The sequence below is a fragment of the Festucalex cinctus genome, chromosome 8 (assembly GCF_051991245.1).
Source record: "Festucalex cinctus isolate MCC-2025b chromosome 8, RoL_Fcin_1.0, whole genome shotgun sequence".
Lineage (NCBI taxonomy): Eukaryota > Metazoa > Chordata > Actinopteri > Syngnathiformes > Syngnathidae > Festucalex > Festucalex cinctus.
In genome coordinates this window covers 30,180,106-30,192,143 of record NC_135418.1, presented here as the reverse complement: position 1 = coordinate 30,192,143, position 12,038 = coordinate 30,180,106, and the positions used below count along the sequence as shown (strand labels likewise).

The 12,038-nt window shown below is 39.9% G+C and overlaps 1 protein-coding gene across 7 annotated transcripts in view; it reads left to right on the top strand.

Moving 5' to 3' along the window:
* The window catches only part of LOC144024555 (plasma membrane calcium-transporting ATPase 1-like), a 71,227-nt gene that overhangs the window by 39,986 nt on the left and 19,203 nt on the right, over window positions 1-12,038 (top strand). For 5 of the 7 annotated variants that reach the window (XM_077530941.1, XM_077530945.1, XM_077530940.1 and 2 more), the window contains 8 exons: window positions 6-203; window positions 285-542; window positions 628-753; window positions 1,611-1,736; window positions 4,309-4,344; window positions 9,374-9,547; window positions 10,970-11,184; window positions 11,336-11,578. In XM_077530941.1, coding sequence (XP_077387067.1) covers window positions 6-203; window positions 285-542; window positions 628-753; window positions 1,611-1,736; window positions 4,309-4,344; window positions 9,374-9,547; window positions 10,970-11,184; window positions 11,336-11,578 — 1,376 coding nt within the window. The remainder of the gene's footprint in view (window positions 1-5; window positions 204-284; window positions 543-627; window positions 754-1,610; window positions 1,737-4,308; window positions 4,345-9,373; window positions 9,548-10,969; window positions 11,185-11,335; window positions 11,579-12,038) is intronic. The other 2 variants (XM_077530943.1, XM_077530944.1) reach the window with 1 other exon arrangement.

Sequence of the window (12,038 nt, the reverse complement as noted above, 5' to 3'; positions counted from 1 at the left end):
CGCAGGTCTGTCGGGGAACCCGGTGGACCTGGAGAAGCGTCACGCGGCGTTCGGCCAGAACTTCATCCCGCCCAAGAAGGCCAAAACCTTCCTGCAGCTGGTGTGGGAAGCCCTGCAGGACGTCACGCTCATCATCCTGGAGATCGCCGCCATCATCTCGCTCGGCTTGTCCTTCTACCACCTGGAAGGCGGAGACAGTGAAGGTCCGCAAAGGACATGAAATGAAATGAAATGAAATGAAATGCAGATCAATTGGTTGATGCAATAAATGTCTCCTCCCCCAGCTTGCGGCCAGGCGTCGGGCGGCGTGGAGGACGAGGGCGAGGCGCAGGCGGGCTGGATCGAGGGCGCCGCCATCTTGTTCTCGGTCATCATCGTGGTGCTGGTGACGGCCTTCAACGACTGGTCCAAGGAGAAGCAGTTCCGAGGCCTCCAGAGTCGCATCGAGCAGGAGCAGAAGTTCACCGTCATCCGCAAGGGTCAAGTCATTCAGATCCCCGTGGCCGAGATGGTGGTGGGCGACATCGCACAGATCAAATACGGTAACGGAAAAGAGTTTGCGGGTTTTTTTTTTTTGTTTTCCGAAATGGCGGGTACCTGATGATGTTCTTGCGCCGGACCCCGCAGGAGACCTGCTGCCCGCCGACGGCATTTTGATCCAAGGCAACGACCTGAAAATCGACGAGAGTTCCCTCACCGGAGAGTCCGATCAGGTCCGCAAGTCTCTGGAGAAAGATCCCATGTTGCTGTCAGGTGAGTTGGGATGCCCAAAAATGGACTTCCACACAAAAAAATACAAAATAACAGTGTGTCGATCCTTGAGAAGTTTAGAAAAAAAATTGTTTATTAGCCTTCAGCCTGTTAGCATTTTGGCAATAAAATATCAAGTATCTGACTGTATATAAAATCCTTATCCAGCAGTCTTAGCTCGCGAAGCGCTTAGCATTTTAGTACCTGACTAGAGTTGGGTCAAAATGTCAAATCTTTATTGCTATCTTGCCATTTCTTAGCATGCTAACTGATAGCATTTCATCGACACACATTCAAAATAGTTAGTAGCGGTTTGTCAAATCCTTTTTTCTTCTCATCTTAATACGTGTTTGCATGCCAACAGCTAACATGTTAGCATTTTAACGCTTCAAGTGCCGGAACTGAAATGCAAGGGGACAAATGATTTGATTTGGCAGCCATCTTGCTGTATGTTAGCATGCTAACTGCTAGCATTTCATCAATACACATTCAAAATAATTAGTAGCAGTTTGTAAAAATCCTCAGCAAGCCATCTCAGCTTGTTAGCATTTCAACAGTTAGCTTTTAGAAAGAATAACCAGCTGGTTTGGCCCATTTTTTTCTTCTCATCTTGATACATGTTAGCACGCCAACAGCTAACATGTTAGCATTTTAACGCTACAACTGCCGGAACTGAAATGCGAGGTGACAAATGATTTGATTTGGCAGCCATCTTGCTATACGTTAGCATGCTAACTGCTAGCGTTTCATCAATACACATTGAAAATAATTAGTAGCAGTTAGTAAAATAGTTTTAGTTGAGTAAAAATAACCGTGGTGTCAGCATGGCGATCCTCAAGGTGTCTTTCGCCCTTGGCCAGGGACGCACGTGATGGAGGGCTCGGGCCGGATGGTGGTGTCGGCCGTGGGCCTCAACTCTCAGACGGGAATCATCTTCACGCTGCTCGGCGCCAGCGAGAACGGCGAAGAGAAGAAGGCCAAGAAAAGTACGAATGAGACACACACAAACATGGAAAAACAACGTTAAAAAAAAAAAACATCAAGAACATCATGATTTTTTTATTTTTTTTTCAGCAAACTAAACAACTTGACAAAAACCACATGAAATTGATTTTTCGACTGGCTTTACACTACATGCTTGACAACAGTAAATATAATATACCCCCTTCGCTGCCGGCTGTTTTGCTAAATTTTGACAGATTTTGCCAGGCCCACAGAATATTCTGTTCTATTGCTATAAAAACATGGAAGCTACCAAAAGAAAGATTAGAGTCAGGAAAAAAAAAAGAATATTTCTATCTGTTTCCGTTTTGCAGGAATTAGCATTAGAATATAGCCAAATCTGTTTCAAACAGTGGGGAAAAGAGCTTTTTGCAACATGGCCCTAGTTGATCTCTTATACTCTGCTGCTACCTGCTTGCCGGTTTTATAATAACTACCATTGCTTCAAGCATTCTCTTCACTTCCGAGGCTGCATCAAAGCCTTCTGTATGCTCGATCATAAAAACAACAGAAAAAAAACAACAAAAAAAAAAAAAACGGATAACTACGTCTTTGGGAGCAAATGAGTTAAACATGTATGGGGTTTTTTTGTTTTTGTTTTTGTATCTTAATCTAGTTCAAAAGGTCTTTCATCAGTGTCCCATTCATCTTGCTCCCTCCAATCTCCTCCGTGCGTAACTGCTCAACCCTCCCCTCTCTGCTTGCCGAGAAGGAGAACAAAAAATGAATTGGTGGCAATTTAATTTTCTCAAGTCTGCAAGCAGCCAAATCATTTTGTGTCCAGCTAAGAGGTCCCCTTAAAAAAAATAAAAAATAAAAATAAAAATAAAATATTTATTTTTATATTTTTTATGATATATTATTTGTATTCTTCCTGGTGATTATTGGTAGTAATAAAGGAGTTAAAGTGCGATCTGCAGTGTAAATCCAGTCAAGTCCAAAAAATGAATGAGCATGCGTGTAATTCACCTTACACGTGATTTTTATTTATTTATTTTATTTTGGTCAGGTTGACCAATCATCAATCATCAGTGGTGTTCCTGATGAATAAAAATGAATAAATGAATGAATGACGTAATCACCGACCGCCTTCGTTAAAACACATGCCTTCACTTGTATTGATATCGATTATTATTATTATTATTATTATTTATTTTTGTGCGTGTACGTACGCAGAGCGACGTGACGCGAGACTTACAGACTGCCGGAGCTGGCGACCGCTCTCTCTTGTGGTCGTTGTGATTTTTTTTGCTTGTGATCACGCTCTCGCATTGTTTTGGATTTTCTGTCTGCTCGTTTGTTTCCTTGGCCAACGATTTCGCTTTGTCAGCCGTTCATTTGGAAAGCGCACGAATGGACCAAGGAAGCGCAAAACAAAAACAAAAAAACAGGGCGCCATGCGCCTCAAATCTACTTTTTTTTAAAAATTATTATTATTTTCATGCATTTCACAAATGACAGTCAAGTGAGGAAATAAATGAAAAGGCCAAATTTGGCAGCAGTATCATATTCCACACGAGCTCAATAAAATTGTATATTTAAAGATGATCAGAAACTGCTTTTTATATATTTTTTAAATCATTATACATTTTAAATACATATTTTTACATTATTGCAAAAACATAATGATGAATGTGTAGAAAATTGCTGTGAAGATTCTTTTAAAATGTGTTTTAACCGCCCAAAAAAAATAAAAATAAATCAATGTCTTATAATACTACAGTACATGTTCAAATAAATTAGAATCATCAATCCAAAAATTAAATAAAGCTATTTTGGAGCGCAGTACATTAAAATTTATTTATTATTATTTTTTTACAATAATAAAAAAAAAGAAAGTATTAAAATACAAATAAAATGTAATTAAGAAATATAAAATATTTAAACATTTCTTCACTAAATTAATCATTTTCTCAATTTAACAAAAATAGACTGGAGTACAACGGATTTTTTTTAATTAATTTAATTTATGTATGCACTTTATGTATGCACAAATTTATATATATATATATATATATCAAATGTTTTTATTAAATGAAAAGTTAAATATACTGTTACAAAAACAATAAATAGAATTGTTTTTTTCCATTTATTAAAGGGATACTTCACTTATTTAGTCCATTAATAAATAATAAAAAGTTAATATTTTGTTGATATTTAATTTGATACTTTCATTATTTTTCACATACAATGTCTTTTTAAGGGTACTAATTGTACATGAAATATAATGAAAATATGAAATTTATTATAGGCAAAATATTGTATGTGTTAATAAATGTCATGTATAAATTATGACTTTCGTTTTTAATTTAATTGTACATTTTTCAACTATGATCAATGTAATAAATGGATTTGTTTTCAACCTGATTGGCACTCAAACTGAACACTTGAGCGCGATTGGCTGGCTCGGGCGCGAGTGTCACCCTGTCCTCTGATTGGTCCATTCCTGCCGCCAAGGCGCACAAGACACGCACACACGCACCCACACTGGCACTTCAGTTGGATTCTTTTTGATCCATCTTCTCAGCATTCCGCCCTCTCTCTCTGTCCGAACAGGTAAAAAACAAGGACCCCCCGAAAATCGCAACAAAGGTAACCCCCCTCCATTCATCCACCTGTCGCTCTGTCCTGCCATCCTCCCTCTCACGCGTCCTTCGTCCTCTCCCTCCTCTTCCTCTTCCTCTTCCTCTTCCTCTTCCTCTTCCCCACCCCGTCATCTCCATCTGGAGGCAGGAGGGGGCGCTATCTCTCTCTCTCCCGCTCGCTCTCTCTCTCTCTCTCTGTTTCAAAAAGGGGCGGGGTTCCCTCACGGGACCCGGGTGCAACTCTCAAGCTTTCCCGCCTTTTTCCTCCGCCGTCGTCATGGTGACGGTTTCACGTCACGTCACGCTAACAACATGGCTGCCAACAGTTTTCATTTTTCCAGGACTGATTCTCTCTTCAAAATAAGAGATTTGCAAACTTCTTCTATGTTTAGAGGTTTTTTTTCCTATCTTCTCTCGATACTAATTTTCTAAAAAGTGACTCACGACTTGAACTCATTCACTCGCAGCCATTTTCACTGCTCCCGGCTGTTTTACTGGATTTTGCAAAGCCTACAGAATATTGTTTTCCATTTCTATAAAAACATGGAAGCTACCAAAAGAAAGATTAGAGTCTTTTCTTTCATCGGGGAAAAAAAGTATATTTGTATCTGTTTCTGTTTTGCCGTAATTAGCATTTGAATATAGCAAAGTTTCGTCATTATTCATAAAAACCTGTTCAAAACAGTGTCAAAAAGAGCTTGTTGCATTATGGCGCTGGCTGATCTCTTCTACTCTGCTGACACCTGCTGGCCGTTTGTTGTAATAGCTACTTTGCTGTAAGCCACCTCTTCATGTGAGAAGGTGCAGCAAAAGCCTTCTGGAGGCTCTTGCATAAAAAAAACAAAACCTCAAAACAGTATAAATATGTTTTTGGGAGTGCAGGACAAAGAATAAAAAAAAAAACGTGTTTACACGTGTTTGGGTTTGAATGAGTTAATGTGCATTCCCGCCGAATGACAAGAAAGGAGCCCGTTGAAAGGCAAATATCGTTTTGTAGCTTAATATGTTGCAAAAAGCTCATATTGGGAGCGATATGTATAAACAATCGTGAGAGAAACTTCATTTAGGAATTCTAACGTGAATGGAAAATGCCATTGACGTGCTCAAACGAGCTGTGATAGAAGGAGCAGCACATTGAATTGAATGCAGCATTTAATTATGATGCAAGGTGTTTTTATATGTTTTTAAAATGATGAAATTGCGATTTATTTTTTTAAATCTGATTTCCACATCATGCGGGCTAAGTTGACTTGGGGTAGAAATGAAGCGCACCCCCGAGTGAATTCTGAGTGTTAATGTGCCGCCTTTGTGCGTTTGTTTCCGATGGTCTCATCACAGAGAGAGGAAAAAAAAAAAAGGATCACTCTCGCTTGTCTGTGATTATTGGACTTCCTGTGCAAGGTGCAGCGCGCGTCCCTCCTGCTGTTTGAGCATCTGCTGCCTCTCTTGGGGGGGGGGTGGAGTTTTAGTGGAATCACAAATCAAGCGCGCCTTCTTGTATACAATAATTGCACTTTTCTTTTCTTACGCTCCAGTTAGCTTAGCCGCTCTTAGCGGTGTTGTGCTGCTCTTTGCTGACAGTCAAACTTGGCTGCTCCCTGCTGGTCACAAGGCCAAATGCTGCAACATTCAATTGATCATCAAAAAACAAAACTAAAGTGTACTTTTGATGATTAGTGTTGTTCCGATACCGTTTTTTGGCCCCTGATACCTATTCCGATACCCAGCTTTACAGTATCGGCCGATACTTAAGGGTTTGTTTGTTTTTTTTCCTCAACATGAAAATGCTGTCCTGCCATTGGTTCAGAGCATTCAAGGGCCAATAGGATATCTTCTTTTAAATGTAACTTAATAAATAATTCAAATTTAGTAACAGAAGTTACTAAAACACAATTTAATAATGTGTTTTAAGTTTTTGTTCAGTTGGACGGATCGACTTTCAAGAGCTATTGCAGAAAGTGAAATGTGGCGTCCCCCAAGGTTAACTTTTAGGTCCGATACTTTTTCAGCAATTTGGTCGATAATAATTAGTAAGAAAATGTACATCATTTTAGAATAGCAAAGTTGTGTCGTTTAAAAAAAAAAAAAAAAAGATTGTTTGGGAGTTGCACCCTGGCAGAAAGTTACGAGACGCTCGTCTTCCTCTTTTTTTTTTCTTCTTCTTCTTGTTTGGTTTTTGCAGGTTGTTGCTCAGGACTTTGATGTTGTCTGGTCATCGTCGTCTTCCTCCTCTTTTTTTTTTTTTTTTTTTTTCTGTCTTGGCCTCCTCCTCCACTTCCTCCTCTTCTTCCCCTTCCTGCCATCCGTCCATCCCACCCAGCTGTCGTGGTTCTGCATCGTTGTGGTTTTTCGGGTGGTCCTTTTTCAGTTTGTCGTCTGTTTGTGGACTTGTTGTCGTTTTTTTTTTCTTCTTTTTGGTTGTCCGACTCCCCCCCCCCCCCCCCCTCCTTCCCCCTCTCCTGCCACCACTGCCCACACGCACACACTCGCACGCACGCACGCACATGCGCGCGCACACGCGTCCCGTGGCGCAGTCGTGCTGTGATTGGTCGGTTGGTTTCAGTGTCAGTTTTTGTGGTGTGCTGGATGAACGCGACGTCAGCTTCCTGGTTTGAAAGTCAACTCGCTCATGCAACTTCATCATCTCGGTCACGCTCCGTCTTTTGCCTTGAGCAATTTCAAACTTTGTTTTTGTTTTTTTGTTTTTTTATAATTCTTTTTAATTCTTTTTAAATACATTTTTATTTTATTTTAGATTTTTTTTAAATTTTCGTTCTGTTTTTTATTTAAAAAAAAAAAATAAATAAAAAAAAACAGTCAATCATTTGTGCAAACCGGGGGGTGTTTATGGCCACCGGTAGCTTTATGGCCCCTGGTAAAACAATGAAGAGACTTTATAAAAAAATAAAAATAAAAAAAAAAGAAATGTAGTAAGGTCCAGCCAGATGTTGATGATTTTATTGTTTAAAGGTTTTGGGAGAGGTTATTAATCCTTCCGCCTTTTCATATTCTGCCATTGATCATTTTATCCGGGGTCATAAATCAACCTCACCATTTGGTTTTTTTGGTTTTAAATTACAATTTATAATGAGGAATTTAACACCTAAAATCTCCCCTTCCAACAAAAATGGCAACCTTCCTGTGTCTCTTTGCGACTTTTTTTGTGGGTCTACTCATGATGCCCACCAAATTTCATGTTGCGTAATCAAAGTGGCTCCATTTTTTTTTTTTTTTAATTGCGATGAAGAATGGCCAATTTCACACCTAAAATCTTCCGTTCCAACAAAAATGGCAACCTTCGTATGTCTCTTTGAGTTTTTTTTTTGTTGGTCTACTCATGACGCCCACCAAATTTCATGTTGCGTAATCAAAATGGCTTCAAAGGCTGATATATTTTTAATTACAATTAAGAATGGGCAATTTAACACCTAAAATCTCCCCTTACAGAAAAAATGGCAGCCTTCCTGTGTCTTTGCTACTTAATTTTTTTTGTGGGTCTACTCATGATAGACATGCCCCCGACAAAAGTGCATAAAATCATCTGTGTGAAACAAATGTTGGCCCATGAGCTGGTTTTTGCATCGCAATGAGCCAAGTTTTCAACGTCAGATTAACTGAGGAGGCTTTTTTTTTTTTTTTTTTTCTCCTGCGATCAGCGGTGCATGCTGGGAAACGGCTCAACGCATCCGCCAGATGCAAACGGCGCCGTTTGCTTATGCAAATGAGGCCGAGACTTCGCTTGTCAGCTTTGCGAGCTTCTCGTGTGAGACAAATCAAGTCGGCCTGCAGTGCGCCGCAGGCGGCAAAAAGTTTTTCGGGCCCGTCGTAATCCTCCCGACAATTAACCCCGTTTGGACTCTTTGTAGCCGTCTCCCGTCCTCGTTTAGATTAGATCTGGTCATCAAAGTATCATCAAACCTGACGAGTGGATTTATAATCTCTTGGCACACTCGCGTTTTCTCATATATTTATTTATTCATTTATGTTTTTCTACCAGATAACATCATTTAAAAAAAAAAAAAAAATGTGGGGTGCCCCAGGGATCAATTCTGGGGCCAGTTACTTTTTCTCCTTTATGTGAAGGATATTACAACTATTTTCAAATAGTTCAAATGTATTTTATTGGCAGATGAAACCACTTTGTTTTATGTTGGGGAAAAATATACATAACGTATTACAACTAATAGCGAAAGAGTTTCAGAAAATGATGAAGTCGTTGAATGAGTAAAACCAGATTTCTGATTTTTAGCTGTAGCAATATTGATGTTGAAGCAACATTGTCTGTACAGCATTAGAAAGGGCTCATGAAATCGAGTTTGTCGATATTATTATTGATGAACAGTGCTTATCATGGAAATCGCATATGGAATATGTCAAAGCTATCACAAAGTGTCACAATCAGTTTCAGCCTCTCAGTTTAGGCTAAAGAATCATTGAACAAGAATGCTTTGTTATTGTTCCATAATTGATCGATTGTTCCATACGTGACCTTCTTGCGTTGAAGTGTTTTCAGCCAAATCCCACACCGACTCCATCTTTCTTTTGCAGAAACGTGCAATTCGAGTCGTTTGTGGCTGCGGATGCAGAGACCACGCGCATCCGTTATTTATATCATGCAAAACTTTCAAACTTAATGAACTGATGGAGTTTAACCGTCTCAAAATAATATCTTTTTTTTTTTTTTTCTGTTGCTTTTCAACGGGCAAATTTCCCGATGACGTGAAATGTTTGTGACGTTTGAGCGCTCTGTGTCGTAATCTGCTGTTGTGTGTATTGCGTCGGCTGCGCTTCATCACAATCTGGTGTGTGCGTGTGTGTCTAATCGAAGCCACTGTTGATTGTTCGCTCCTGTGAAAGATGAAAAATGACGTCGGTGCTAAAAAAAAAAAAAAAAAAAAATCTGCTGCTTCCTCCCTGCAACAACAAAAACAATAACAAACTTTTTCCCGTCTTTTTTTTTTCTAACCTTTTCTCTGCTTGTCTGCCCTTCGTCCTCCATCATTCACGCACATGTTCATGTCTTCTCCCCCTTTCAGCCAAGACCCAGGACGGCATCGCCTTGGAGATCCAGCCGCTGAAGAGCGAGGAGGCGGCCGAGTCGGAGGAGAAGGAGGAGGCCAAGCCGGCCAAGAAGGTGATCGTGCCCAAGAAGGAGAAGTCGGTGCTGCAGGGGAAGCTGACCCGGCTGGCCGTGCAGATCGGGAAGGCCGGTGAGGAAAAAACAAACAAAACCCCCCAAAAAAACGAGAGCTGTTTTAGCTCACTACGCTCGCTAATATGGCTTTTTGCGGCCGTATCTCTGGAACCTTCCGTTCCACCAGGGACATACGGGCAACCGGCGGATTCGTCCCAACGAGACCTTTCCAACGGTGTCGGTCCCGTCGCTCCACGATATTGCATTCCGGAGATAGAAAATATCAACTGGATTGTATAACAAGTCCATTTGGAAAAAAAAAAAACATACTTTTAATGGGGAAAAAAATGAGGAATGAAAAAGCGTTCATAATAAATGAGTCATACCAAAATGAAAAAAACAAACACAAAAAATAAAAAAATATATATATACTGTAATAAGTAACTTTAAAAAAAAATACTTTTATTGGGGGAAAAAACGAGTGTAAATAAAAAAAAAACAACATAAATGATGAATGGAAAAGTGTTCATAATACACTAAAAACGTACCAAAATGAAAAAGAAAAATATATAAAAAATTTAAAAAATATATATTTACTGTGCTGTATACTGTAATAGGTAAATTTAAATAAACAAACATACTTTTAATGGAAAAATTGAATGTAAATGAAATAAGAACATATATGATGAATGAAAAAGTATAAAGTAAAAATCATACCAAAATGGGGAGAAAAAAATCTGTATGGGGAAAAAATGGCTATTATATAAAATATCTATTTTTTTACTATGTCATCATTTTATCTTTTATTTTTTTAAAGACATACCAAAAAAATTACACATTCTCAACAAAATCGATTTTATACTATTTTCATATTTCAAAAAAAAGGTTTGTTTTCATAAAGAGCTGCTGGTTAGCTAACATTGCGAGCCGCCAAACCTCATTGTGGACAAGTGCAGTAAATGTGTGCGTGTCCCACTCACTTTTATTGAATCTGCTTTTTTTTTATTTTTTATTTCTTTATTTCTTTATTTTTTGTCCGAGCGTGGACGCAATTCATCCCAGCCGGATTTGACACATTTTCCAATCGACCTTAATTCATTGATTTTGACGCGGGTGATGCTGTTGTCTGCCTCATAATTCGATGCGGATTTTGAGAGCTTATTAAACATTTGGAGCGGCGCGAGGGAAGCCGTCTGTTGCCAATCGGACGTTTGCTAACCAAAACAGAAGCACCCACCGAGTCCCGGAGACAAAACGCTTCCAATTTGGAGTCTTGAGTTGAGTTGTTAAGGTGCACATTTGCCACAGTTCTTTATGGATTTTACTTTATTTATTTTGATTCAATTTTTTGGTTTTTACTGATAGTTAAAAAGATAAGCAAAAATTCTGTACAATGTGCTTTATATTTCACATCGATAATACTAAAAAGAAGATTTTCAGGTGGGTTTTCTGCTGGTCAGTCCGTGTAAGCAAACGACGTCATTATTGTTGTGCTCAGGCCTGATCATGTCGTCGGTGACGGTGATCATCCTGATCTTGTACTTCGTCATCGACACGTTCGGCATCCAAGGCCGCTCGTGGACGTCGGAGTGCACGCCCATCTACATCCAGTACTTCGTCAAGTTCTTCATCATCGGCGTCACCGTCCTGGTGGTGGCCGTCCCCGAGGGCCTCCCGCTGGCCGTCACCATCGCGCTCGCCTACTCCGTCAAGGTCACCTTCCTTCCATATTCGTTGAATCCCGTCCGCAAACGTCTTTGTATATAATTCAGCAAAATGAAACCTGATTGAACCTTAACTATTCATGAATAATAGTCATCATAATAATCCCCCAATAATGAAGTGCTCGGTGTCCCTCGTGTAGAAAATGATGAAGGACAACAACCTGGTCCGCCACCTGGACGCGTGCGAGACGATGGGCAACGCCACGGCCATCTGCTCGGACAAGACGGGCACGCTGACCATGAACCGCATGACGGTGGTGCAGGCCTACGTGGGAGACGCGCATCACAAGAGCGTCCCCGAGCCCGCCGCCATCAAGCCCGACACGCTGCAGGTCCTCGTCAACAGCATCTCCATCAACTCGGCCTACACCACCAAAATCCTGGTGAGGACCGCGACCGCAATTATTAGCGTTAGCATACAGCTGCGTTTCATCATCGTTCACAAAATACAATTAGAATTGTGAGTATTCAAACTTTTTTTTCAATATGGCCCTGGCTGATCTCTGCTGCCACCTGCTGGCCGCTTGTATAATAACTAGCATCTCTTAAACCGTTCTCGACAGTTGAGAGGCTGCATCAAAGCCTTGTGCATGCGCTAGTATAAAAAACAAAACAAACGTGCTGCTTTTGATATTGTGACATGATTACATCGCTAATGTAGCAAGTTTAAATCTTTGTTCACGAGAAGTGAAATTGTAATTGACAAAAAAATAACTGAATTGCAAAATGAAATTTTGTTGGCTATGTCTGACCAAATTATATGAAAATGACCCATATGCTAAGATAGCATAGTAAGCAACATCCATAATTAAAGTGTTGGTCAAAAACTAGTTTACTGTTTAA